The following is a 24,842-nucleotide window of genomic DNA, read 5'->3' as shown; positions in this document are numbered from 1 at the left end:
CTTCAGAATAATTTGAACTTTAAAAAAAACCCTGTTACTTTACGACTGGAAGCTGATGCATCTAATGATTGCTTATATTTGTTGATGGACAAGTGTTTCGTTATAGCTGCTCTGCCCCCAACTGCAATACAAAATTCTCCTCTGCAAATATTGCAGAAAACAATGGCAACTTTCTTTGATATGAGGAATGGGGCCCATGTGTCCCTTATTGTTGCTCCCTTCACTCCCCCTTCAAATCCGCGCATCTTCCAGACAATCGGTTTGTGTTTCCCCCAAGGGCTCCATGGCCTTCAGTCCTTCCTGGATCCCCCATTCCCTCCGCTGTTTTATAAAATCTTTCCTTTTTTTTTGTAAATATTTTTTATTTCCATTTTCATAACATACACTCACATGTATACTATACATAGCCAGTATCATATAGTATTAAATAATAATTACATCAGTTCCTCTTGTCAACAATGCCCAGAAAAATAAAAACCTATTATAGCTCTTCTGCTCTCCGTACACCTTTCTTCTACCTCTCTCCAACTTTCTATCTTCCCTCCATCATCCTTTCCTACTCTACTTCCCCTTCCTTTCTCCTTCTCCTCTCTCTAGATTCCACTCCTCCTTATCCTTCTCATCTTCCCCCCTTACCCTCTCTCCTATCCTTCTCTTCCCATCTTTCTTCTCCCTTCTGTTTCCCACTCCTCCTCTCATTGGTGTATTTCTGCTACATGTCAATATGCTTAACATATCCTAGTTTTAAAGAAAAAATAATAATAATAGTAGTAATGAAAATATAAGAGAAAACAGTATACATGTAGAGTCAAATTACATTAAAATCTAACACGTCGCGTCAAACCTGATATATCCCTCTCCCCTTACCCTCCCCCCCAACCTCCCCCCAGCCTTACCCCCCCCCCCGACTTCCCAGAACCCGTACACGGTATAGATTTTTAACAAAAACAATCTAAAATATATTGGAAAAAAGAATTTAAAAAATTGATAACATCTTTACATTGAACTTAGCTCCTCCTTGCTAAACTAGCTTTAAACAATTTAAATCATTCCTGATCTTAAGCATAGGCTATCTGGAATTTCTTAGTCCCGTATTTATTTTGTATATAATCAATCCATTTTTTCCAGTCTCGACTATAAAATCTTTCCTTATTAACAAGCCACGTAGGCCCTCTGTGAGGCAAGGAGTTCGTTTTCTCCCCACCCCCTTTGAAGCTGGGTTACCAGGTGGGGTTTCCTGCTGCTTCTGGAGGTGGACCCCACACACCCCTTCTCCCTGTGGGTGACTACAGCCTGCTTGGGCAGTCCGTATGAGGTCTTGCTTGAAGAGGGAAGGGCACAATTGGGGGATGGGGGCAGATAGGTTCTGGGGTTCCTGTTCTCCCTTTGATCTTGCTTTCTCTTCCCTTCCTCTCTCTCTCTCATTGAGATATATAAATCTTAAGAATTATTTAATGGTGAAAAATGTAAGGTTCTACATTTAGGCAAGAACAACCAAATGCACAGGTATAGTATTGATGGTACCTTGCTCAACAGTAGTAACTGTGAAAGGGATCTTGGAGTCCTAGTGGGTAACCATTTAAATATGAGCCAGCCGTGTGCAGCAGCTGCCAAAAAAGCCAACACAGTTCTAGGCTGCATAAACAGAGGGATAGAATCAAGATCATGTGAAGTGTTAATACCACTTTATAAGGCCTTGGTAAAAACGCGCTTGTAATGCTGCATCTGTGGTTTCATTTTCATGATCATGATGCTTGCAACCCACTTGTATTCATGATCAGTTGCCAATTGCCAGCTACCCCTCCCCCCACCGATCATATGATCCCTATTTGCAAACGTATCTACTGGCTTCCCCCCCTAGAATCAATGGGGAACCCGGTAGAAAATGTTGCAAGCTGCTGGGACCTGCCAAGAGGACTCCCTCTCATCTCCTGGGAACTGATTGAAAGATCAGCTTCTGCTTTGCTCTCGCTTCAGCTGCCATGAAACGGGGAGGGAGGGCATGGTATTTGGGAGGGGTTATTCATTGTGCTGGAGGAAGGTTCTGGAGTTCACCGACTGATCCGACTACGCATGCGTGGGTGTTTCCCGCCAGGACTAACGGCACCGACATTCCATCTTCGTGATGCCTTTTGAAGTCATCTCACACCTGACACTTGGAAGAATTATGATTGGACTGGGACAATGATGCCAAGAGGGTGGGGAATGGGCTATTCTATATATCAATCGCTTTCGTGCCTAAATAATCAGACTTCGCTACGCTACGCCTTTAATCATTCTTAATTAGTAAAAGTACACTTGAGTTCCACACATGGAGTCTCTTGGTCTTTCTTTCCTAATTAATTAATGAAGAGGAGCTGACAGCTGCCTGCCGAGGAGGGTTGAAATCTTTCAGATCTCAGCTCCATTCCTGCAGCTGCTGGAGGGATTCCCTTCCATGCATGCAGAGGAACCGAACTGATGTGGCATCTCTTTCACTCTATCCACTCAATGAACTGGGAGATTACTTAACGACTGCAATTAGAAGTGCCAGGATTTTAGTCATTAAACAAAGCAGCCACATGAGCATCTCACAATGACTGCTTCACTCAATGATGGATATTCCAGTCCCAATTGTGGTCAAGGATATCTTTAAAGCCATTAAGAATTGAATTGAATTGAATGAATTTATAGGCTGCCCAATCCCGAAGGACAATTGAAAGAATATTTCAATTGATATCGTCACCCCTTTTATGATAGTTCTCTACATAGATTAATATCTTAAATATGAAAGGGGCAAATGTTTGGTGTTTTTTTTTTTACTATTTACTGATAGGACAAGTTATTTTACATCAGCATCTAAATAGTATAGGATTGGAGAAATGGGCCCACATTAAAAAGCGGCATTGGTAAAACTGCTTCAGGGACATGCCCACCCAGCAACCAGGCAGAGAACCGGTTGCTAACATTTTTCAATCCCACCCTGGCTTTTGGACCATCGCTAATAAACATGTTGTCCCCCCCACCTTGGACTTTTTATTTGAAGATGGGCACCTGGAAGGGTCTGGGGCCAAGTTTTCATAACCCGACCCTCTCCTCCCCTCCCCTAGGAAACTCCCCAGTTTGGGAAAGTATTCAGAAAAGCTCTCCAGTCTCAGAAAATAAAAACAACCTCAGAAAAAGGAGGGAGCTGGGGACAACCCCCCACACCCCCCCCCCCGTCTCACAAACTAGATCCGATTTGGGAGACCAATACAGCTTCTAGCCAGCCCTCCCCCCCACCCCCACCCGATCCTTCCCAAGAAGCGGCTCTTCCAATCCAGGGTGATTTTGAAGTCCTCCCTTTGCTTTTCGTTGGGTTGGTGACAGGAGTTGCTTTTGTCAGCTGGAAACAAACTCTTTCACAATAGCCACCCAAGTTAATCTGAGCAAAGCTAAAAAGAAGTAGTTGGTAAATGCTAAAACAATTCCTATTGTAATTATGATTCAAACATCTAAAGGTTTTTAGAAAGATGATATGTTAGGCAAAGATCTCTTAATAACAATTCCACCTTAATAATTAACCAGTCCCCTGGGGTCCCCATGCCTGATCTGAGTAGACAGTGCAATAACTACTGATACTGAAGTCTTTCAGAAAGTAAACATGTTCAGCAAATCGCCTGGAAAATATGGATTTATGTCCATGTGTTTCTGTGGCCATACATGTCTATCCAGTAGTTTGTGTGTGAATCTCTTGTTTGCACAAGATGCTGCACCTTAAACTAACCAGATGTGGTTAAGCCTGTTTTGAACCCAGAAAGGGGAGGACCTGAAGGGGAGGTTCATCCTGCAGATGTTCCAGAGACTCAAAACCGATCGGAGGGTCCCTCTAATGGCCTGGGCCTTCTTCAGGGGTAGAAATACAGATGAGTGAAAGGGAGGCAGAAGGTCCCTCTTCTTCTCATTCTGTCCATGCTCAGTGGAAGGCTGATCGCAACATGGGATGGTTCAAGCCCTGAAAAAAGCCATTGCCCCTTACTTATACTTTGCTCATCGTGGGAAATCTTTGAGCATCTTCATGAGCAAAGATCACCTGGGGTGATCTTTGAGCAAAGATCACCTGGGGTTTCTGTGTTCCACCTGATTAAGGGTAGGACAGGACAGGACAGGACAAAATAGAAATACAAGAGCAGAGTTGGGTTTCTGACAGATGGCTGTCCAGTCCCTTCTTGAAAGCCTCCAGTGATGAAGCATCCACAACCTTAACCTTAACTTCTGTTCCGTGGGTTGATTGTTCTCAGTCGGAAAACTTCTCCTTATTTCTAGGTTGAATCTTTTCTTGATCGGTTTCCATCCACTGTTCCCTGTCTGGCCTTCAGACGCTTTGGAGAATAGGATGACAGCCTCCCCCCTTCTCTCTGCGACAGCCTCTCAACACCTTAAATTTGGAAGTTCTCTTCCCCTTAGTCCCCTTTGCCAGCTTTCCACATCTGTGTTTCCTCCTGGCTGATAACGACTATTGAAACAGATTTCAAGCCCCTTCTCATCCGTATCTATTTAGAAAACCCAATGAATGTAGCTACTGTTGCTTTTGAGTTTGTTTGGTTTTCTTCCCTAAATTTTATTCTGGGAGGTGATTCCCGACTGGGAGAAGCTGTCCGGGATCTGAAAGGGACGCCGCCCCTCCCCCTCCTGCGCCCAGTTTACTCTCCCCCTCTTTTGAGCGAGTCCCACACTGAGGAATTCCTGGCAAGAGATCTCCCCGAATTTGATCTTGTCCTGTTTTCGGAGAAAACTTCTTTTCCGCTTCCCTTTTGGCAGCTTTGCTCGCTGAATTTGCTTTTTTTGCTCGGACATCTGCCAAGCAACCACTGACGACATAAGAACGCTTTTTTTCTATTGGCTGGTCCCGGCCAATCGCCGGCTCGCTCTGGATTGTTGTTTCCCGACTCTCGTGTTGATCACCGCGAGCGCCTCTTTCTTTGCCAAGACTTCAGGAGAGCGGAGCGCAGGTTGAGGATGGCCAACAACAGGATGGCTCTGCGCTTTGCGCCCCTCTTGCTTCTGGCGGTCGCCGCCCCGGAGAGCAGCTTCGGTGAGCCCCTTCAAGGATGGGAAGGATCCATGCAGCCCCGTTCTTTCTCTCTTTCTCTCTCCCCTCTGTCCTCTCTTCCTCCCTCCCTCTCCCCCCCTCCTTCTCTCTATGTATATCTTCCTCCCTCTTCCTCCTCTTTCTCCCCCCTCCCTCCCACTCTCTGTCCCCCTCTTCCCCCTTTATCCCTCCACCTTTATCCCCTTCCCTCCCTCTCTCCCCCTCCTTCTTTCTTTATATCTCCCTCCATCTCCCCCACTCACTCCCCCTCTCCCCCCTTCTCTCTATATCTCCCTCCCTCTCCCCCGTTTCTCCCCGTCCTCCTCTTCCCCCTTTCTCGCTCAGCCTCTGCCCCACTCCCTCCCCATATCTCACCCTCTCCCTCCCCTCTCACCCTCCTTCTCTATATATCTCCCTCCCACTCCCTTTCTCCCCTCTCTCACCCTCCCCCACTCTGTCCCCCTTCCCCCTTTCTCCCCCTCTCTCCTTCCCCTCTCTCCCTCCTCTATCTATATATCTCCCTCCCTCTCCCCTTCTCCCCCTCTCTCCTCCCCCTCTGTCCCCCTCTCCTCCCTTTCTCCCCCACTCCCACCCCCTCTCACCCTCCCCATTCTCCCCCTCCTTCTCTCTCTATATATATCTCCCTCCCTCTCCCCCTTTTCTCCTCCCCCTCTGCCACTCTTTCTCCCTCCCTCTTTCCCTCTTTCTCCTCCTCCCTCTCTCCCCCACTCCCTCCCCTTCCTCTCTCTCATCAAGGATGCAGTGTGAATGCAACAGGATAAGAGCTTCTGGCACAGGCAGGGATTTGTTTCCCCGGAAGCTTCCTTCCATCCCAAAAAGTTCCCAACCTAGGGGCACTTGCTGAATTAAAATGTTATAAAATATTATAATTTTATTCTTCTTCCATATTCTTATTATTTGATTCAGCTTGCAGAATTAAAAATGCAAAACATTTGTTAAAAAACAATTTAAATCTTGAGATTTAAAGGATGTGGACTGTTTTATTCCTAATTTGTCTGAGTTTCAATAGGCAAAATGGCAAAGCGTGCTTTGTTTACATTCTTTTGTGGTACGGAACAGTAGAGTTGTGTTAGGCTTAGGGTTAGGGTTAATCTTGGGTAAAAAGTTTTAAACAGAGATCATCTATTTTAGCTTAATTTCATACTTCTTTTTAGTTACTGGCTGTCAAGAGAAGGTTCTCTTGTCAATGTTCAATTAGCAATTCCAGGAGAGTCTTTTAATTTTCATGATTTAAGTTTTTGGGTGTGGCCCATGGTATTTCATGCTCTACAGTGGTTTTACATTTATCTACACCACGGATGTCAAACTCGATCATGTTACATGATTATCATGCTGTATCAGGATGTATTGCGACATATTTTTATTTTTTTTTTCCTTTGTGGAGCTGGGGAGGGTGTGCTCTGCATTTAGCCTGTATTTGACGCATTGGCCCGAGGGCTGCCAGTTTGACAGGGGGGATCTATACTTTATCTCCCCCCACCCCGATTAAGATTTGGTTTTCCTGTTCCATCCTTTGTGGATTTGATTCTCCTTGTTAGTTTAGTTTTTGTAGCTACTGGAGTTATCTACGGTGATTCCTTTTGTATGTTGTACAACACCCTTTTACATCATATTATTTCCTTTTTTCAGTTGTAATACTATTCTTGCTGAACTTTGGCTGCAACAAATTTTCCTTTGAAGGGGATTAGAAAAATCAAATCAAAGAATTCATAAAGTGATGGATTTCAGTGAAAGAAATCCAGATTCTGGTTGAATGTTTTAGAAAGAGCAGCTGGACCTGTCCAGAGATTTGGGGAGCTCCTCATTGCTGGAGAGGGTCAAGCAGAGACCAGACCCATTTTGATAGGAAGAAAAAGGCGTTCATTTCAGTCCCTACCCTGAATAAAGGGTAGACTAGATGACCCCTGTGGCAATTTTCATCTCGGGGATGCTGCTGTTGGAAGAAATATCCATCTGGTTCAGTTCCAAGTGGGGAGAAAGACACTGGAAACATGGAGGCTGATTGGAAAGATGGTTTATTGGTGAAAAGGACCACATGGGTTTGAGGCCCTGGGCAGCTGATCGCATGGAGTGGAGAGTGAAGGTTATTTATAGCTTCTCTTGGGCCTTGCCCTTGAGCTCCCTGTGGGGCCATCCCAACCCCCTTGGGGCAGAGAATGAGCAGGAAGAGGTTTGAAGGAGGCCTTGCTGGAAGCGGGGAGGGCACAATTGGAGCGGGCAAATAGATTTGCTTTTCCCTTGGCCCCATTTTCCCTTCCCTCCCTCCATCACCCCCAACTTCTCTGCCCTCCAAACCCTTCACCCTCTCGCCCCAAAGCTGCTTCTTTGCCTCTCAATTGTTTCTTCATTCCACTCTCTGCCTCCTCTTTCTATTCCATCAGCTCCCCTTTCCTTTCCCCTTCTTCCTCTGTCCCCCAGGTCTCTCCTTGCTCCTATAGGAAGATAGCACCCATCCCTCTCTTAGAAAAGGAAATATTTTAGGAAATATTAAAATGGCAGAATATTTCCCCCTAAAAGGGAGGCAGAAACTGGATTACTGTAACACGCTCTACATGGGGTTGCCCTTGAAGAGTGTTTGAAGACTTTAGTTAGTCCAGAATGCAGCTGCGCGAGCGATAGTGGGCGTACCTAGGTACACCCACGTTACACCTATCCTCTGCGAGCTGCACTGGCTTCCCATTGGTCTCCGGACACGCTTCAAGGTGCTAGTCGTTACTTTTAAAGCCCTACATGGTACAGGACCTGGCTACCTGAGAGACCGCCTCCTGCCATTTACCTCCCAGAGACCCATAAGATCTCACAGACTAGGCCTCCTCCGGATTCCATCTGCTGGTCAATGTCGGCTGGCGACTCCCCGGGGGAGGGCCTTCTCTGTAACTGCTCCGGCCCTATGGAACGATCTTCCCGTGGAGATCCGGACCCTTACTACCCTTCCGGCCTTCCACAAAGCGACCAAGACCTGGCTGTTCTGGCAGGCCTGGGGCTGTTGATTTATCCAGCCCCATCCTAAGTTATGAATATTGTGGTATTTTAATGTTGTCTTTAATTTTTGTATCCCCCTTCCCTTTTTATCTGTAACCCGCCCTGAGTCTCTTGAGAGTGGGCGGCATACAAACCCAATAAATGATGATGAATGATGATGATGATGAGAAACTCATCCCATCCACCTTTGTCAATGGACCATTAAGGCCTGAGCCAGTCTATTCTACATAACAAAGATCTACAGGCAGAGTCATGATAGGAATCCCAAAGCCCTTTCATTGCATCATCGCCCAGCAAGGCTCAAATTTGGACTCAAAGCACAGCCTACAGAGTTGCCACAGCATGGCCCCATGGGAGTCTGACAGCCAATCAGAGTGCAGAGAGCAGGAGGCCCCGGGGCGGGGCCCAACAGAGGACATAAAATCCAGGGACTCTCAACAAGCTGGTCCTTTTTTCTTCTTCAACATCTTTGAGTCATGTGATCCCCTTTTCTGCTCGGGAACTCAAGCCATGTGGTCCTGTCCACCATTAAACCATCTTCCCCAGCAGCCTCCATGTTTCCAGTGTCTTTTTCCCCACTTGGAACTGAACCCAGAAGGGCATTTCTCCCAACACTCCTCAGACCCTCAAATTGGGGCCTGTTATGCTCCATTGGATCTGGGTCGCTCAGCTGAAGCCCCTTAATTCTCTCCTTTTGGGTTTCTTCCAGGCTCTTCCTCGCACTCTTTGAAGCACTTCTCCACCTTCGTCTTGGAGCCCAGTCAGGGGCAACCCCACTTTCTTATTCTGGGTTACGTGGACGATCAGGTCTTCATTCACTATGACAGCAACGGCCAGAAGATGCACCCTCGAGTCTCCTGGATGGAGGAGATGAAGAAGGCGAATCCCCAGCTTTGGGACGAAGAGACCGAGAAACTACGTGGTTTTCAGGACCTGAACAGATACAAGCTGGAGTTTCTGAATAGTGCCTACAATCAGAGCGAAGGTGAGTGAGGGATTGGGTGGCTCCTCCAGCCCCATATTCCCTCTCACGAAATGCTTTTTCAGCTGAGCAGAAAAACAAGAGACTTTAGGACAGGGAACAGTGGGAGGGGGTGGCCAGCCAGAAGTGGTATTTGCCTATTCTCTGAACTACTCAAAATTTCTGGCTATCTGTATGCCAGAACTGATCCGAACTGGCTGAATACCACCTCTGGAGAGGGGTGGGAATTGCTAGGGAAGAAATCAGGGTGTCAGTGCTTCACTATTGTCTCAAAGTCCCTGTGGGGTGGGGCAGGGCGTCTGTCTCTCCTGAGGACTCACAAAACCATCTGCCTATCCCTCTTTCAGGCTTTCACACACAGCAGTGGATGTATGGCTGTGAGGTCCGGAGTGACGGGAGCAAAGAAGGGTTTATAAAGTATGGCTATGATGGGAGGAACTTCCTCACCTTCAACAAGGAGACCCTCACCTGGGTGGCTCACCAGCCCCAGGCCCAGATCATCAAGGACCATTGGAATGATCTTCTAGAAACTAATCAGGAATGGAAGTCCTACCTGGAGAAGGACTGCATTGAGTGGCTGAAGCTGCACCTGGACTTAGGGAAGGAGACGCTGCTGAGGACAGGTGAGCATCTGGATCCAGGCTGGACTTTCCTCCTTTATGAGGGGACCTTGGAGCTCTTCGAGCTTGCTCATTTTCTTGCAGACTTTTCATTGCCTTAACTAGGTAACAACATCAGTGCCAGTAAGGAGTGCTGTTTGCTGTTAGTTTATATTCTAGTCACTTGCTTCACTGTAGGGTTGGGGGTGGTCTTAGAAAGTCTTTGGTTGAGTGCTTACTGATGGCTCTTTGGCAGCTCCTGATTACTGGTGGAAAAATGCTGACATCTTTTTGTTCTCTTTTGGGCTGGTTGATTGTCTCTTTTGCATAGTCTATAGATCAATGATAGCTCCCCTGCCCTCACGCATATATGCGTGACCCACCCCATGTGCGCCCCGCCCACCATACATGCACGCCAGTGGTGAGTTTCAAATTTTTTTAGGACCTCTTCTGTAGGTGTGGCCTGCTTTGTGGGAGTGACTTGCCAGCCATGTGACCAGGTGGAAGTGGCTTGGCAGTCATGTGACTGGGTGGGCATGGCCAACTTGTAAAATGTGGTGAAACTCACTTAACAACGCTCTTGCTTAGCAACCAAAATGTTGGCTCAGAAACACTGGCATTTGAAGCACGCAAGTCTTAAAGCTGTCAAGTTACAAGACCCTTGCACCCCTAACCCTTTAGAGAAAAAACCCTCAGGGGTGTTCAAACTTGACAGCTTTAAGGCTTGTGGACTTCAACTCCCACAATTCCTCCTCTCGCTCTTCATCTTGATGATGTGCAGACGGGCGGAGGGGGGAGGGAGCTGGAACCGGTTCTAAACGGCCCTGTAGATTTGTGGAACCTCTTCTACAGAAGAGGTTAGAACTGGCAGGAACCCATCCCTGATGCACGCACACTCCTCCTGCGTTCACCCTGCATGCACAACCACTGCATGTTCAACCCCCACCACATGCACACACACACATGCACACACGACCCCTCCGTGTGCGCCCTGCCCCCTCGTACATAAGGCCATTATGATCTGGAGGCAGCGGGAGATCAACCACGGCCAGGTTCCTGGAGGCAGGCGCTTTGCTGCCAGCAGTTCAGGGAGGCAAGGAAGTGGCAGGACATTAAGTTGTTCCAAGCCCAGTTGACTTGTTCCATACCAACTCAGCTGTGCCCAGTCATACACACCCATCTATCTGCTCCCATTCGCCCACACCAACTCATCTGCACCAGTGGTGGGATCCTGCCAGTTTAATAATCGGTTTGGTGATCTTGCACTTTGTGCACGCATGTGCCTGACAGTTTCGTGTTACTGCTGGGGAGTAACACAGCTGAGGCGCAGCAATCTGCTCTGCCGCAGAAATCAGCGGAGACGATTATAGTATAGCACAGAGGTGGGCAGGCGGGTCCCCCTGATCGTTGGACCTACCGGTTTGCCCGAACCGGTTAAATCCCACCCCTGATCTGCACCTACTTAGGTGTGCCGAATCATCTGCACTGACCCACATTTTTGTGCCCATTGGGCTGCTGCCTCATTCCTCCCCCTGCCCTGGTAGAACTGTCTCTCCCTTGGCATCACCCTTCTCTGCCCCCTCCCCCTTTGAGAGAGACAATCATTTTTCCAAATTGACCCGTGTGGGATCCCAAAAGGCTCCATGCCTTTGCTTTGATTCTGGTTCTCCCTGTCTTGATATTGTGGTTGTGTCCCATGGAAAGAGCTTACAGTTTGAGGAAGTGAAAGTGTCTGTGTCTTCTTTTTTTTTAAAGGAAACTTAAAACAGCAGCTTCGATATCGCTCGCCCTCATGGGGACAGCTCAAGTTCGGTTAAGAATTCAAAGCGGTCTGAGTGACATTTCCTTAGAGCCACAATCTGCTACAAATTTTAGGCTGAGTCGCTAAAAAATCAAGAATCATTGAGCTTGAATATTATCCAGATTTGGAGCATTTGTAAAACTCTTGGCAATGGTGCAGTTATGACATGTTAATAAATGCAATTGTGGCATTAAAAGTCGTTAACCTAATTTTGTGAAGCTTCTTCTTTGGTAACATTGTATTGCTAACTAGGGCACACAAAACCTTTGCCAGACCAATCCTCAAATACAGCTCATCTACATGAAATCCATTCTGTATATCGGACATTAATACAATTGAGCAGGTCCAGAGGTATTTCATGGGAAGAGTCCTCCACTCCTCTGCTCACAATAGAATTCCTTATGCCAGCAGGCTCAAAATTTTGGGCTTGGGCAATCTGGACCTGCAGTATGATCTAAGCACAGTACACAAAATTGCTTGTTACAACATCTTACCTGTCAACGACTTCTTCAGCTTCAACCTGAATAATACACGGGCAAATGATACAAACTCAAAGTAAACAATTCCAAACTCAATTGCAGAAAATACGATTTCAGCAACACAGTGGTCAATGCCAGGAATGCTCTACCTGACTCTGTTATTACATCCTCAAACCCTCACAGCTTCAACCTTAAACTGTCTACCATGGACCTCACAACATTCCTAAGAGGTCCGTAAAGAGGCTGTGCATAAGCGCACCGGCGTGCCTAACATCCCTTTCGTACTGTTCCCATCAATTTGTACTCATTTCTTTTGTATATGTCCATGTTTATATTTATACTTGTTATCTTCAACTTGTTTGACAAACTAAGAGCCAAGGTGGCGCAGTGGTTAAATGCAGCACTGCAGGCTACTGCTAGATCAGCAGGTCAGCGGTTCAAATCTCACCGGCTCAGGGTTGACTCAGCCTTCCATCCTTCCGAGGTGGGTAAAATGAGGACCCAGATTGTTGGGGGCAATATGCTGACTCTCTGTAAACCGCTTAGAGAGGCCTGAAAGGCCTATGAAGCGGTATATAAGTCTACTGCTATTGCTATTGCTAATAAATACAAATGTTGAATCCCTAAATTAAAACTATTGGTAAATAAAGGGAAACTTGACTTTCAAGTTTCTCATCCACCTTCCAGGCTCTGGAGGGGCTCAGAGTTCATTCTTTTCTGCAGAGCCTCCAGTGGTGACAATGAGCAGCCGGACAGAGGCGGAGGATGGGATGGAGATGTACGTCTGCCGCGTGGATGGCTTCTACCCCAGGGAGATCTATGCCTCCTGGGGGAGGGATGGGGAGGAATGGCTGAAGGATACCTTCCATGGGTCTGTGGCCCCCAACGCGGATGGGACCTACCATTACTGGCTCAGCATCTGGATCGACCCCAAAGAGAGCAGCCACTATTGGTGCCATGTGGAGCACGACAGCCTGCAGGAGCCTCTGGATGTGGCCCTGAAAGGTGAGAGACTGCAGGGAGGGAAAGGCTGAGCTCTTTTTAAAGCTGAAGGATTGTGGGAGAGATGTTTGACCCCAGCTATGTCCAGGTGTGAGCATACTTGAACTTTAATCTATCGGTTTTCCATATCACCCTTAAAGGGACATGAGCTCTTCGTCCTTTTAATTTGAGGGGTTTCCAATCCTTTGACTGTGCTATGTCCCCTAATTAGAATGATTGTTTGGGGTTCTCGTTCAATGATTTGCTCTTTCTCCCAATTCAGCTCCAAAGTCCAACATGGGATTCTACATTGGCTACCTTATAGTTGGTCTTGTCCTGGCATGTGTGATTGTTGGGACTTTGATATTCTTCAGTAAGTATCCTTATTTACAATACTGTAATTGGGGAGATTCTGTCAGAGTTTATTGCAAAAAATCAAATCCAGAAAGCACGCAGAGATAACTGATTCAGCAGGATTCATTTAAATAAGTATCTTCTTTATATACATACATACATACATACATACATACATACATACATACATACATACATACATACACACACACACACAAATACCAACAGCAGAGAAAAGTTTCATTTCAGTTCAGATCAGACAAGTGCAGACTAGTTTTGTTTCAGAGCTCAGAGCTTAATACTGCTAAGCCATACCCAGACTTCTTACTTAAGCTTCTGTTTCCAAATAAGCCTCTTTGGCTGACCTGTTACCATGTCTCTGCCAGTTCATGAATATTTTGATAAATTCCTCCCAAATCTGTTTCCCGGGCTTCCTTCTGTCCTATTTTCCCAGCCTTCTTGGGGAACATCGGGCATCTTGGCCTGTTGCTGGGTTTTCAGTCTTGACTTGGCTGAGTGAGATTGGGACAATCCCATCTTCTTCTGAGTTGGGAAGAGGCATCCCGGTGCTGTCCTTTTCAAAGGCTTTGGTCGAAGAGCAGCAGAGAAGGATTTCCATGAAAACCTTCCTCTCCTCCCTGCTGCTGCTGCTTCCCCCAATTTCCCTCCATCTATCTCAGAGGCAGCAGATCTCTCTTGGGGCAAATCAGGTGCTGTGCTTGTAGTCTGTGAGTGTTAATAACAGTCTCAGGGGAGGTTGTGTCAAAACAACTGCTAAACTCTCTCCTGGGGTTGTTATTTTTTTCTACAGAGGGAGGGATTGGATGATTTCTGGTGGATTCTTATTCTTAGTAGCTTTCACTCATTTTTGTCCTTACAGAGAAACGTCAAGATACGTTCAGAGCAGCACCAGGTGAGTGATTGGTCCTCTTTATATGTAATTTCCAACTGAGGCAGCATCAGTTGAAGACTTTTCTTTGTGTAATTGTGTATGTCCAAACACAAAAGCAGCTCATGGAGGTGCAGAGGTGTGCTATCTTCCTCTCCCTCCAAAGAACTGGGCTGGGGAAAATGGGGCCCCCTTTTCATTACAGCCAAGCTGTTTGTGGGAGTGGAAGCCCCAAGGAGAAACATCTGGGGCAAGGAATTCCTCAAGATGGTGAGAAGACCCAACTGCATGGAAAGATACTTCTGATTAAGAAGCTCTCTAACAAAGAGAGAGAAGCTCTCTGTTCAAAGAGACCTTAGGAGCCTTATAGTCCAACCCCCTGCTCAAGCAGATGATCCTTTGCCATCCAAGAAAAATGGCTGTCCAGACACCCACAAGCCATTCCACTGATTAATTGCTCTCCCAGTCAGGAAATTTTTCCTTAGTTCTGGATTTGTCTTTGGTGAGTTTTCATCCATTACTTCTTGTCTTGCCATCAGACCCTTTAGAGTCCAGGATAGGGAGACTAACGGTTCACCGACAAAAGGGCGAACAACAAAACTGCGCCCGACTAAACCGCGGTGACAAAACCATGAGTTCTAAACCGCACCGACGAATGAGTGCTGAATTGTGCCGACAAGAGCGCGGCGACAGAAGCGCACTGTAAACCTAACCCTAACGCTAACGCTAACCCTAACGCTAACTCTAAACCTAAACGTAACGCTAACCCTAACACTAAGTCTAAACCTAAACGTAACGCTAACCCTAACCCTAAACGTAACACTAATCCTAACCCTAACCCTAAACGTAACGCTAACCCTAACCCTTACCTTAACTTAAATCGCCCTTAAATCGCCCTTCTGTCAACTCACTGTTGTCGGTGCGCTGTTGTCGGCGCGTTGATGACGTCGTGGTTTTAGTGATGCGGTTTTGTCGGCGTGCTTTTGTCGTGCGTGCTTTTGTTGGGTCACGAGACTAACAGCGATACCATGAACCCCAATGGTTAGAGACTGTTCTGGTGGCACAGCCTGGTCTTCTCTGAGAATCTCTTGAGCTTGCAGAGATTGAATGGTGGAGAGAGAGAGGACCAGGGCAAGGCAGAGGTTCACTCTGTGTCTTTCTCTCCAATGCAGGGAGCAGCCGGTTGGTTTAGCAGCCCCCTTGCAGGTAAGTAGTCTCATGCATGCTCTCTAGGTCAGCCTGCTGTGGATAAAGAGTTGGGGAGGGAGGGGGGTTATACTGGGTGGGATGCAGGAATGGAAGTGAGGGACCCTCCTCTCTTGTACCTTGGAAAACTCCACCAAGCTGATTCCTCTCTTTTGTGGAAAGGGACAACTCACCATGGCCAACTTGCTGCAGCCCACTCACCGCAGGACAATTTAACAATTATATTTAATTATTTAAAATAAGTTAACTTTTTAAAAAAATGTGAATGAAGGCGAATGCATATGTCCCAGGATAATGTTGAAGGACCCAATCTGGGTCGGTCAGCGGGACTAAAGTTTTTGTCTTCTGAGCTTCTGGACTATACTGAAGCCCGTCTTCAGGGAATGACTCTCTAATAAAGTGTGTGCTGTTCTCTGTGTGGTATTTATAGTGTTTGTTGTAAATGGTGTGGGAAGCACACCCCAAAAGGACAGTGCCAGGAACCACTAAAGCAGTGCCAAAAGACTTAAAACAGCCCTTCCCTCTTTAAGAAATTCAAACCCCAAAGCAAAAGCACCAGGTGAAAGGATTATCAGAGCACTCAAAAGCTATTAATGGCTATTACAAAAGTAACAAAGCCACAGAAACACTTAAGCAGAGCAATAAAGATAAGTGGAATCAGGCTAAAAATAACTCACTGAAGTACACCAGAACTCCTCTCTCCTGCCTCCTTGACAAGATTAATCCCTAGGATGTGGGGGGGGGGGGGAGAGACTTTGGACCAGGATTAACCCAGTAAAGCACGAAAACAAAAACCCAGGGCAATCACTTCAGCTAGAGTCACATCAAAACCCATCAAACTATAGGAGCTTCAAAGGAAAATCAAGTATAAAAAGATATGGTTTACCTCCCCGATGTGCTTGCCAGCCAGGAACGCTTGAGCTGTGTCACTACTTTTCTTGCCTTCCTGAATTAAACGGTTCCCACTTTCTGGCAGCTTGCTTCCATCTCTATTCCTTCTCAGCATCAGGGACTGCTTCCCAGCTGGGGAGTGAACCAGAGAGATTTCGTCCAACAGTGGCTTTTGATGTGGATCAGGGTGTGTTAATGGATGGCTTTTAAGTCATTATTTAATTTTTGTCATTCACATTTCATTTTGTCCCTCCTTTTGCATCCTTTCTTTAATGATTCTATTCCATCATTTCTTCAAAATTGTGTAACTTTTGTTAGTTGGCTGGAGTGATTGTCTCATGCTGAATTGACCATGGCAAGTTGGTCATGTGAAATTGGCTACAGTGAGTTGTCCTCGACCCCTCTTGAGGATACTGCTTCTCCTTCCCTGGGCTGATCTTTGCTGATCCCTCAGCCTGGATAGTGGGATTCCTCATCATGACTCCCTCCCAGACTGTCCCTTTTCCCTTCTCTTTGCAGCACAAATGGACTGTCCCAGCATAAGGAGAGAGGAAAGAAGATGGGATCAGCCTTCTTCTGAATTAGGATGGACTCTCAAGAGGAGCCCTTCAGACTCTTCCACAATAGGCTTGAACCAAGATATATTTTTGGATTTTCATCATTACTTTTATCATTAAATAAATACCATTTTTATTCTGAATGAGGATCAGAACAGAAAAGGAAATGTGGTGTGCTTATAATTGTGGACTGAAAAAGATTCAAACTGGGTTTAATAGGTAATTTGCAATAATTATGTGGTCTTTTATGATGACCTTTACAGATAATAATAAATCAAATTGTGTGAAAGTCTTTTTTGACCCTTTTCTGGGGAAAAGCCCCCCACTGCAAACATAATAGCAATAGAAATAGCAGTTAGACTTATATACCGCTTCATAGGGCTTTCAGCCCTCTCTAAGCGGTTTACAGAGTCAGCATATTGCCCCCAACAATCCGGGTCCTCATTTTACCCACCTCGGAAGGATGGAAGGCTGAGTCAACCTTGAGCTGGTGAGATTTGAACAGCCGAACTGCAGTCAGCTGAAGTAGCCTGCAGTGCTGCACTCTAACCACTGTGCCACCAATGCATCCATTCAATTCCAATTTATTGTGGTTTTTATTTATTTTTATTTAGTATATGGCAATGATGGTGAATCTTTTTCATATGGCATGCCAAAATTGTGTGCATGCACTATCCCACACACACACATGCCAACATCAATTAATTCTTCCGGCCCACCTGCGGATGCACACACAACCCCCCCCCTCCCCGGTACATGGACACACAACCCCTCCTCAGGCTGCGGAGGCCTTACTGAAGCATGGGGAGGGTGAAAATGGCCTCCCCCAGCCATTTTCAGAAGCCAGAAACAGATCACTTCCAAACTTCTGGTTGGCCCATTGGGGGTGTTTTTCGCCCTCCCCAAACTTCAGGGAAGCCTCCAGAGGCTGGGGAGGGCAAAAAATGGCTTCCCCCAGCCCTCTGGAAGGGCAAAACAGCCAGCTGGCGCATACATGCGCACCAGAGCTAACAGCTGGTGTGCCAACAAATATGGCTCCGCGTGGCACCTGTGGCACTCATGCCATAGGTTCACCTTCACAGGTATATGGCATCTACTGAGGTCTTGCAATCACTGATACAACACTAATAAATCATATATATAGAAACACAAATGTAAGTTTAAATAAAGCATCAGCAAATATATGTATATAAAGTATGTGGACAATACTGTAGATAAGATAAATATTAAATTTGGGTAAAACCATGATAAAATCTGCATAAATAGGCACCATGGAGTCACAATAGGATAGGTGTTATCATTCAGTATCTAAGGAGGCTATCCAACTGCTTCTGATATGGTTGCGATCATAGAACAGCACAGATAATAAAATAAAATAAGACCAATTTAAAGTATAAATATAACTCACATCTAGAATGGAAATCCAGGATACAGCCTACATTAAATTGAGGGGTGGGATTCTACCAGTTCGGACCGGTTCGGGTGAACCGGTTCGCTCCGACTATGAGCTGGGCCTGCCCTCCCGCCCCTGAGCTATACTCACCTATATTCCCTTTTCTGATGCTCAGCTGATGGGCGCAGCAGAGTGGATTGCTGCGCCTCAGTTGTTCCCTCCCCAGCAGTAAGGGGAGGTGATTTCTCTGTAAAATGTGCACACATGCGCAGTGCACGTCAGGCACTCAGCAAACCGGTTGTTAAACTGGTAAGATCCCACCCCTGATTAAATTATAATGTGAACACTAAAATTATATTAAATATCACATCTAAAATTACAACTAAGTACAAATTATTAATGTCAACAAAGTAATAATGCCTAAAATTTAATTTATAGTTACCAAGAATGCTTTGTGGGACATTGACCCTTCAGGGTTCAATGGGATTTCTGTGCTGCACAAAATTTTGCTACATGTGCTGTAACAAGGGGTACCTGATCTGCAACCAGCATCTGGGTACAGGCCGAATCTGGGGAACAGGATATCTACTAGTCAGAAGAAATATGAACCTGGTTCAGATGTCTTTTTAAAAGGTGCAACCAGACTCAGACTAGGCTAGAAGGGAACTTGGAGGTCTTCTAGTCTAACCCCCTAGACTCAGTTTTGATCACCACATTATAAAAAAAGATGTTGCAATTTTGGACAAAGTGCAGAGAAGAACAAGGAAGTTGATTAGGGAACTGGAGGCTAAAACATATGGAGAACAGTTGCAAGAACGGGGCATGGCTAGTCTAGTGAAGAGAAGGATCAGGGGAGACAAGATAGAGGTTTGTGTTCTCTCCCTCCCTCCCTCCCTTTCCCTCTCTCCCTTCTTCCCTCTCTCCTTGCTGAATAACCCTATTCTGTTATTAGAGAAAATGAGGACGCTTGCAAGCTTTTTTCCAGCCTGACTCAGAGCTTCCTTCTTGAGTGGTAGAAGAGAGAAAGGAGATACAGCCATGGCCGTGGGAGACTCTCAAGAGCAACATGGAGGATGGGCCTTCTGGGACTCCCCAATGGACCACACTTGTGCAAAGGTCATCAGTTGGGGGGCTGCCTTTGAGGAATTTCCATGCAAAATATTACTTGCCTATTATGTCCATCAGAAGGCTTCAGCCACTGTCAACCAACTGGCCTTCCTTAGAGGTTGATTGTGAGAGGAATGAGAAAATATTTACTGCAGAGAGGAAACTTAATCAAAGACTCTTAGGTTACAGAAAGACAGTCCTGGTTCTTACCAGAAACCATCGCATCTGAGAAAATCTATATAAATAAAAATGTAATGGTTTGTTCAAAATCACTAATCTCCGAAAGTTCTTCACCGATTGCTTTGAAATTTTGACACAACGTTGCATTCGAATATGTGAATGTTTTTATAAACGTATATTATATAGATGTCACACCTGTGACAGGTAAAACATGATTTTTTTTGTAAAAACATGCTTTTTTGAAAACCAGCGCCATCTGCTGGACGTAAAAGCAACACACGCTATACTAAATATTTCATGATTCCATTTCAATGTTTCCGATTGCATTGTTATATTGAATTTTCATAGATTTTGATTTATTTTCATTTTGATTTAATTATTTCGTGTGACATTGCGTTAGAATTGAGCTGTGTCGTTTACCATGGTGTTCATTTAGTGAGTATAGTATATTTGGAACAGTTCGGCCTCTCTCCAGCTTCGTCCCGACGGTCCCTGCCGCACCCTTTCCCCCCCTCCTCTAACGAGCTTCGGCCATTTCCGCCAAGGGGAGCCGAAGCCCTTCAGCCTCCCCCTCCGCTCCCGCTGGGCCTTTGGTGTCTGCGGCGGGGCACCACCTGCGCCATCCCCTCGGCCACCTACCCCCACCCTTAAGCCGGCCTACCCCCGGCCAGCCCAGTGGAGCTCCAGAGGAGGTGCGCATGCTCTCCACCTCCCCTCACAGCAAGCCAGCTACGGCCTCGCCAAAGTGGCTCCGATGGGGCGGCGGCTGCGGTGTCAGCCTGAGGTGCAGCAGGGCTGGGGCGGCCCCTGGGTGCCCTGTGAAGCAGCACACCGAGGACTTCTCTTCCGAGATTCTGGACGTCTCACCCTCCAGGGCCACCGACTTGGGGGCGCCCGAGCACAGCTCCTCCGAGGAGATGCTCAACAACTTCCACGAGGCTGACAGCCCCAGTGCCGTCTCCCCCAATCAGCCTCGCCCAGCCCAGCAGCCCCGAGTCCTGAACAACGGCAGCACCCACCTGCCACCCCACTATACCCAGACTGGGCCACAGCAAGGCGTGGCCTTGTACAGCTAATACAATAATAAACATGATACTGAAGTCTTTAAGAAAGGAAACTTGCTCAGCAGATGCTTTGGCAAATATGGAGTGTGTCCATCCAGCAGTTCATGTGTGAATCTCTTGTTTGATGCGGCACCATAAACTAACAAGTCTCTGACCACAGACAAGGTTACATCTGCTGTGCACCTAGATAGAAAATAGATAATCTGAAGGGGAGGCAGATGGCCAGTTTCCAGTGACTCACCAACAATTGGAAGGTGACTCTAATGACCTTGGCCTTCTTCAGTGGTAGAAATACAGAGCCATGAAAGGGAGGCAGAAGGTCCCTCTTCTTCCCCACAGGCATGCTCTAATTCTTACTCTGTATATGTTCAGGGGAAGCTAGAAGACTAGAGAAGACATAAGGAAGTTCAAGCCGTAAAAGGAAAAAAAACCTCTTACACTTTGGAAAAATGTAAAAGCATCCTCAATTTATTATCGACCAAATTTTGGAATGATAATAGCAATAATCATAACTAGTGTAGGAAGTTATCACCTACATCCTCCCAGAAAAATGAAATATCCTAGGAAATATTGAAAAGGCAGAATATTTCTCTGGATGTGAAAAGAAAGAAACATGTTTTAAAAGACAGAATAGCTGCCCGTAGCTTCCTTCCATCCCCACTTTGTTAATGGGCCATTAAGAAGGCCAAGCTAGTCTACTTTATATAATAAAGAGTTCTCCACTACAGCTCCAGGGGGATGGGATTAAGGCATAATATTGGCCCTTTCCAACTCACCACATGGCATCTGAGAACTCAACCAAACTTGGGATTCAAAACACAGCCTAGAGAGTTGCCCCTGCATGGCCCCATGGGAGTCTGACAACCAATCAGAATATAAGCTCAAGGTCAAAGGCCAGAGAGGGCATAAAACCAGGGACTCAGCTTCCCTTCTCTTCTCCACCAACATTGAAGCACGTGATCACCTTTTCTGTTCAGGACTCAAGCCACGTGGTCCTGTCCTCCATTAAACCATCTTTCAAAGCAGCCTCCATGTCTCCAGTGTCTTTTTCCCCACTTGGAGCCGAACCCAGAAGGACATTTCTTTCATCATTAGAAAAGATAATTTATTATTTTAGTCCAAGGATTCCCCAGAAGAGCCACCAAAGGAGGAAGCAACCAGTTTATTGCGGGGAAAACTGAAGTCTGAAACTTCCTAAAATGTCAGCTCTTCACCAGAGAATAAAAGGAAATAAGGAGTTGACCTCTGACCTTTTCCCTTAGAAAGACGCATCTTCGCTTGAAGATGTCCCAAGAGTCTTTGAGCTGTGAGAAGTAACACCACAAATGGACAGTGCCAGAAACCTCAAAACCAGTGCCAAGAGACTCAAGTCAACCCTTCCCCCTTTAAGAAAACCAAGAAGCACCAGCTGAAATGGAAAAAAAAACTCAGAACGGCTGTTACAAAAGGAACATTTCAATAGAGCCATTAAGATAAGGGGAATCAGGTTAAAAACTAAACTCTGCGGGGAGCTGTTTAAAAAGTCCCTTTTTCCTGCCCCCTGACAAGATTAACCCCCAGCATAGGAAAGACAAAGGTCCTGGGACAGGACTAACCCATTAAAGTAGGAAAACAGGATCCAGGGCAATCCCCTCAACCAAACAAATAAACCCACCAAGCTGCAGGAGCTTCCAAGGGGAATTAAGAATAAAATGCTCGGAGTCACACTTCCGAGTCTGCTTGCAAAGCCAGGAAACCTTGAGCTGTGTCACTACTTTTCTTGCATCCCTGAAATTTCCACCCATTTGGAGGGGGGGGGAGAAGTGCATCATAGTCTGAAAAATATGATTATCTAGAGAACTAGACATATGACAGCATTACACATAGATGAGAGAGGAGGACTGGGCTCCTCCAAATTTTTCCTTGAGAAGATTGTTTCTTTAATGGAGCCTGTGAGGTATTCTCTTTTTTTTTTGCATAATATTTTTATTTCCGTTTCATTCTATACAATCACTTGTTTACTGTGCATTCCCAGGGCATATAACATTGAGTAATAACCACAACCCTCACTTATATAGAAAGTGTCCCCTACAATACAAACCGAATATACCACCTTGACCCACCATACACCCTCTTTCAACCCCCTCCAACTTTCATTCTTCCTTCTCACATACCCCTCTACACCTACTTCCCCTCCTCCTCTATCTAACCCTCCCTCTCTTAATCCATTCCCTCCCTTCCTTCTCCTCCTCCTCTCTCTCACTCTCTCCACCCTCCTTCTTCTTTCACTCAGCTCCTCCCTTCGGTATACTTCTATTACCTTCCAATATATTCGGTTTGTTCTGTTTTAACACTAACATTAAAAAGCCACAGTATACAAGTGCAATCATGTACCTTAAAGTTTAACACATATTATGTTTCCCCCCTCCCCCTAGATCCCCACCTCCCTTCCCTCCCCCCCCGACTTCCCAGAGACCATACATGGTATAACTTTTTGACAATCACCGTCTAGAATATCTCTACATTGATCTCAGCTTCTTACTGTTACCCAAATTTTAAACAGTTTGAGTTTTTACTGATGCTAAGCATAAGCTATCTGGAGTTTCTTAATCCCATGTTTACTTTGTATATAATCAATCCATTTTTTCCAGTCTCGTTTATATCTCTCGTTTGAATGGAGGTATTCTCAATTTTAGGGCAAGTGTCAAATACAAATTCAATTTCTTTGTATGCTTACTCTGAGGCTTGCTGGCACATCAGTGTCTTTTAACTTCTAACAACGTAAGGAAGTTGGGATTTAGTCGTCATCACATCTTAAACTGGAGCTATTTCAACTGCAACTTGCAACATCTACACTGTCTTCTCGGCTGAGGCACCTTTATGGGACTCATCTGAGGGACATCTGATGAGGGCCCAGATTAGAAGAGAATGAGTTGGAAGGGACCTTGGAGGCCTTCCAGTCCAACCCAACTTCCTATAGGCAGGAAACCCTACACCACTTCAGACAAACTCTTCTTAAAAACTTGCAGTTTTGGAGCATTCACAAATTCTGGAGACAAATTGTTCCACTGATTTAATTGGTCAAAATCGTTGAGGGAAATAGGCAGCTTCTTCAAACCGGTCAGAGAGGGATGTAAAGCGCTGTGATATAAATCTAAGTGCTATTGCTATCTGTCAGGTCTAAATAAGACAAGGAGAAACCTACTTCCCCGCGCCGCCGCCTTAGCAGTTTTACCAAGAGACTCTAGCCGCACTGAGACAAAAGTACAGCTTCCCTCAGCTCGGAGGGAGCCGTTGCAGCCGTTACTACGCGCAAGCGTCGTTCCGCCGGGTGACGTCACAATCAACGGTTACCCACGCGCATCCCTAGCATTCTTTTAAATTAAAAACTCCTGGAAGCTCCCAGCGGCAGTTTCCTCGCGCATGCTCCGTTTCTTCTCTGCTGCTGATTCTGGAGGCGGTGGAGGGGGCGGTTCCGCGCGACGTAGAACGTGCTGGCTGTACGCTTCTCTAGGGAGGCAGGGCCAGAAAGATTCGGCCCCGCCCCTTTCCTCGGCACAGAGCCGGTGAGCGCAGCCAGGACTTCCAGACCAGGCAGCCCCGATGGATTTCAGGCGACCGCAGAGGCTGCGGGAATTGGGGGTGGGATAAGAGGGCCTTTTCTTGGTCTCCCCTCTTGGCAGAGTTGGGGCGGGGCGAGTCTCTCCGGGCGCGCAAGTCCCGAAGATGGTGCGAAGAGGGCACCGAGTGCCCCGCCCCGTGGGAAAGGAGCGGTGGATTTTCCCACGCTTAGCAGGCACACACCTGGCTCCCACAGATTGTACAGTAGAGTGATAATTAGTAACCCCTCCGGCTGAGGTGTCTTAATAGTGTCCCTCTTTCACATCTGCAAGAGCTTCAATGGTTCTATCCCCAGCCAGTGCCCCTAAATGGTAAGAGGGTGAAAGTTGTTATCCAACACATCTGGAAAGCTCTGGGACTCCCCCCCCCCCACAACCTTTCCGTAAAACCAAGAGAGGACTTGGCAGGATGGGAACAAGGAAATCAAGGGAGGCTGCAGCACACAAAGCACTACCCAAAAGCAAAGCTCCTATTTGGGGAAAGGAAATGGAAATGGAAAGGGGCTCTTTGGGGGTGTTGGAAGAAATGTCCTTCTAGGTTCAGTTCCAAGTGGGGAAAAAGACACTGGGAACATGGAGGCTGCTTGGAAAGATGGTTTAATGGTGGACAGGATCACATGGCTGGAGCTGAACAGAAAAGGGGGATCACATGCTTCCAGATATTTGATGAAGAAGAAAAAGAGGGGGGAAATGGCTTGTTGAGAGTT

At 46.3% G+C, this 24,842-nt stretch overlaps 1 protein-coding gene and 1 long non-coding RNA gene across 3 annotated transcripts in view; one reads left to right on the top strand and one right to left on the bottom strand.

The window, feature by feature from the left end:
* LOC148047233 (uncharacterized) overlaps positions 1-23,925 on the bottom strand; it is a 40,221-nt gene extending 16,296 nt beyond the window's left edge. Inside the window, exons 1-3 of one of the 2 annotated variants that reach the window (XR_015696115.1) lie at positions 21,501-21,846; positions 20,778-20,922; positions 16,231-16,367 (exon numbers count right to left, since the gene is read on the bottom strand). This is a non-coding gene — a long non-coding RNA (uncharacterized LOC148047233). Of the gene's footprint in view, positions 1-16,230; positions 16,368-20,777; positions 20,923-21,500; positions 21,847-23,720 lie in introns of those variants that run through there. The other variant, XR_015696114.1, reaches the window with a different exon arrangement.
* On the top strand, positions 4,942-14,170 carry LOC106542458 (major histocompatibility complex class I-related protein 1-like). Its single transcript, XM_087711316.1, has 6 exons — positions 4,942-5,053; positions 8,763-9,038; positions 9,383-9,658; positions 12,638-12,919; positions 13,179-13,268; positions 14,130-14,170. Exons 1-6 carry the CDS (start codon positions 4,978-4,980, stop codon positions 14,168-14,170), a joined length of 1,041 nt encoding a protein of 346 aa, XP_087567442.1. The 5' UTR covers positions 4,942-4,977.
* Positions 23,926-24,842: the final 917 nt, after the last annotated feature.

The sequence above is a fragment of the Thamnophis sirtalis genome, unplaced genomic scaffold, assembly GCF_051295495.1.
Source record: "Thamnophis sirtalis isolate CommonGarterSnake01/CBP01778 unplaced genomic scaffold, rThaSir2_p1.2 scaffold_3, whole genome shotgun sequence".
Taxonomy (NCBI): Eukaryota; Metazoa; Chordata; class Lepidosauria; order Squamata; family Natricidae; genus Thamnophis; species Thamnophis sirtalis.
The sequence above is the reverse complement of the archived record's forward strand: the minus strand, read 5'-3'. Positions and strand labels throughout refer to the sequence as shown.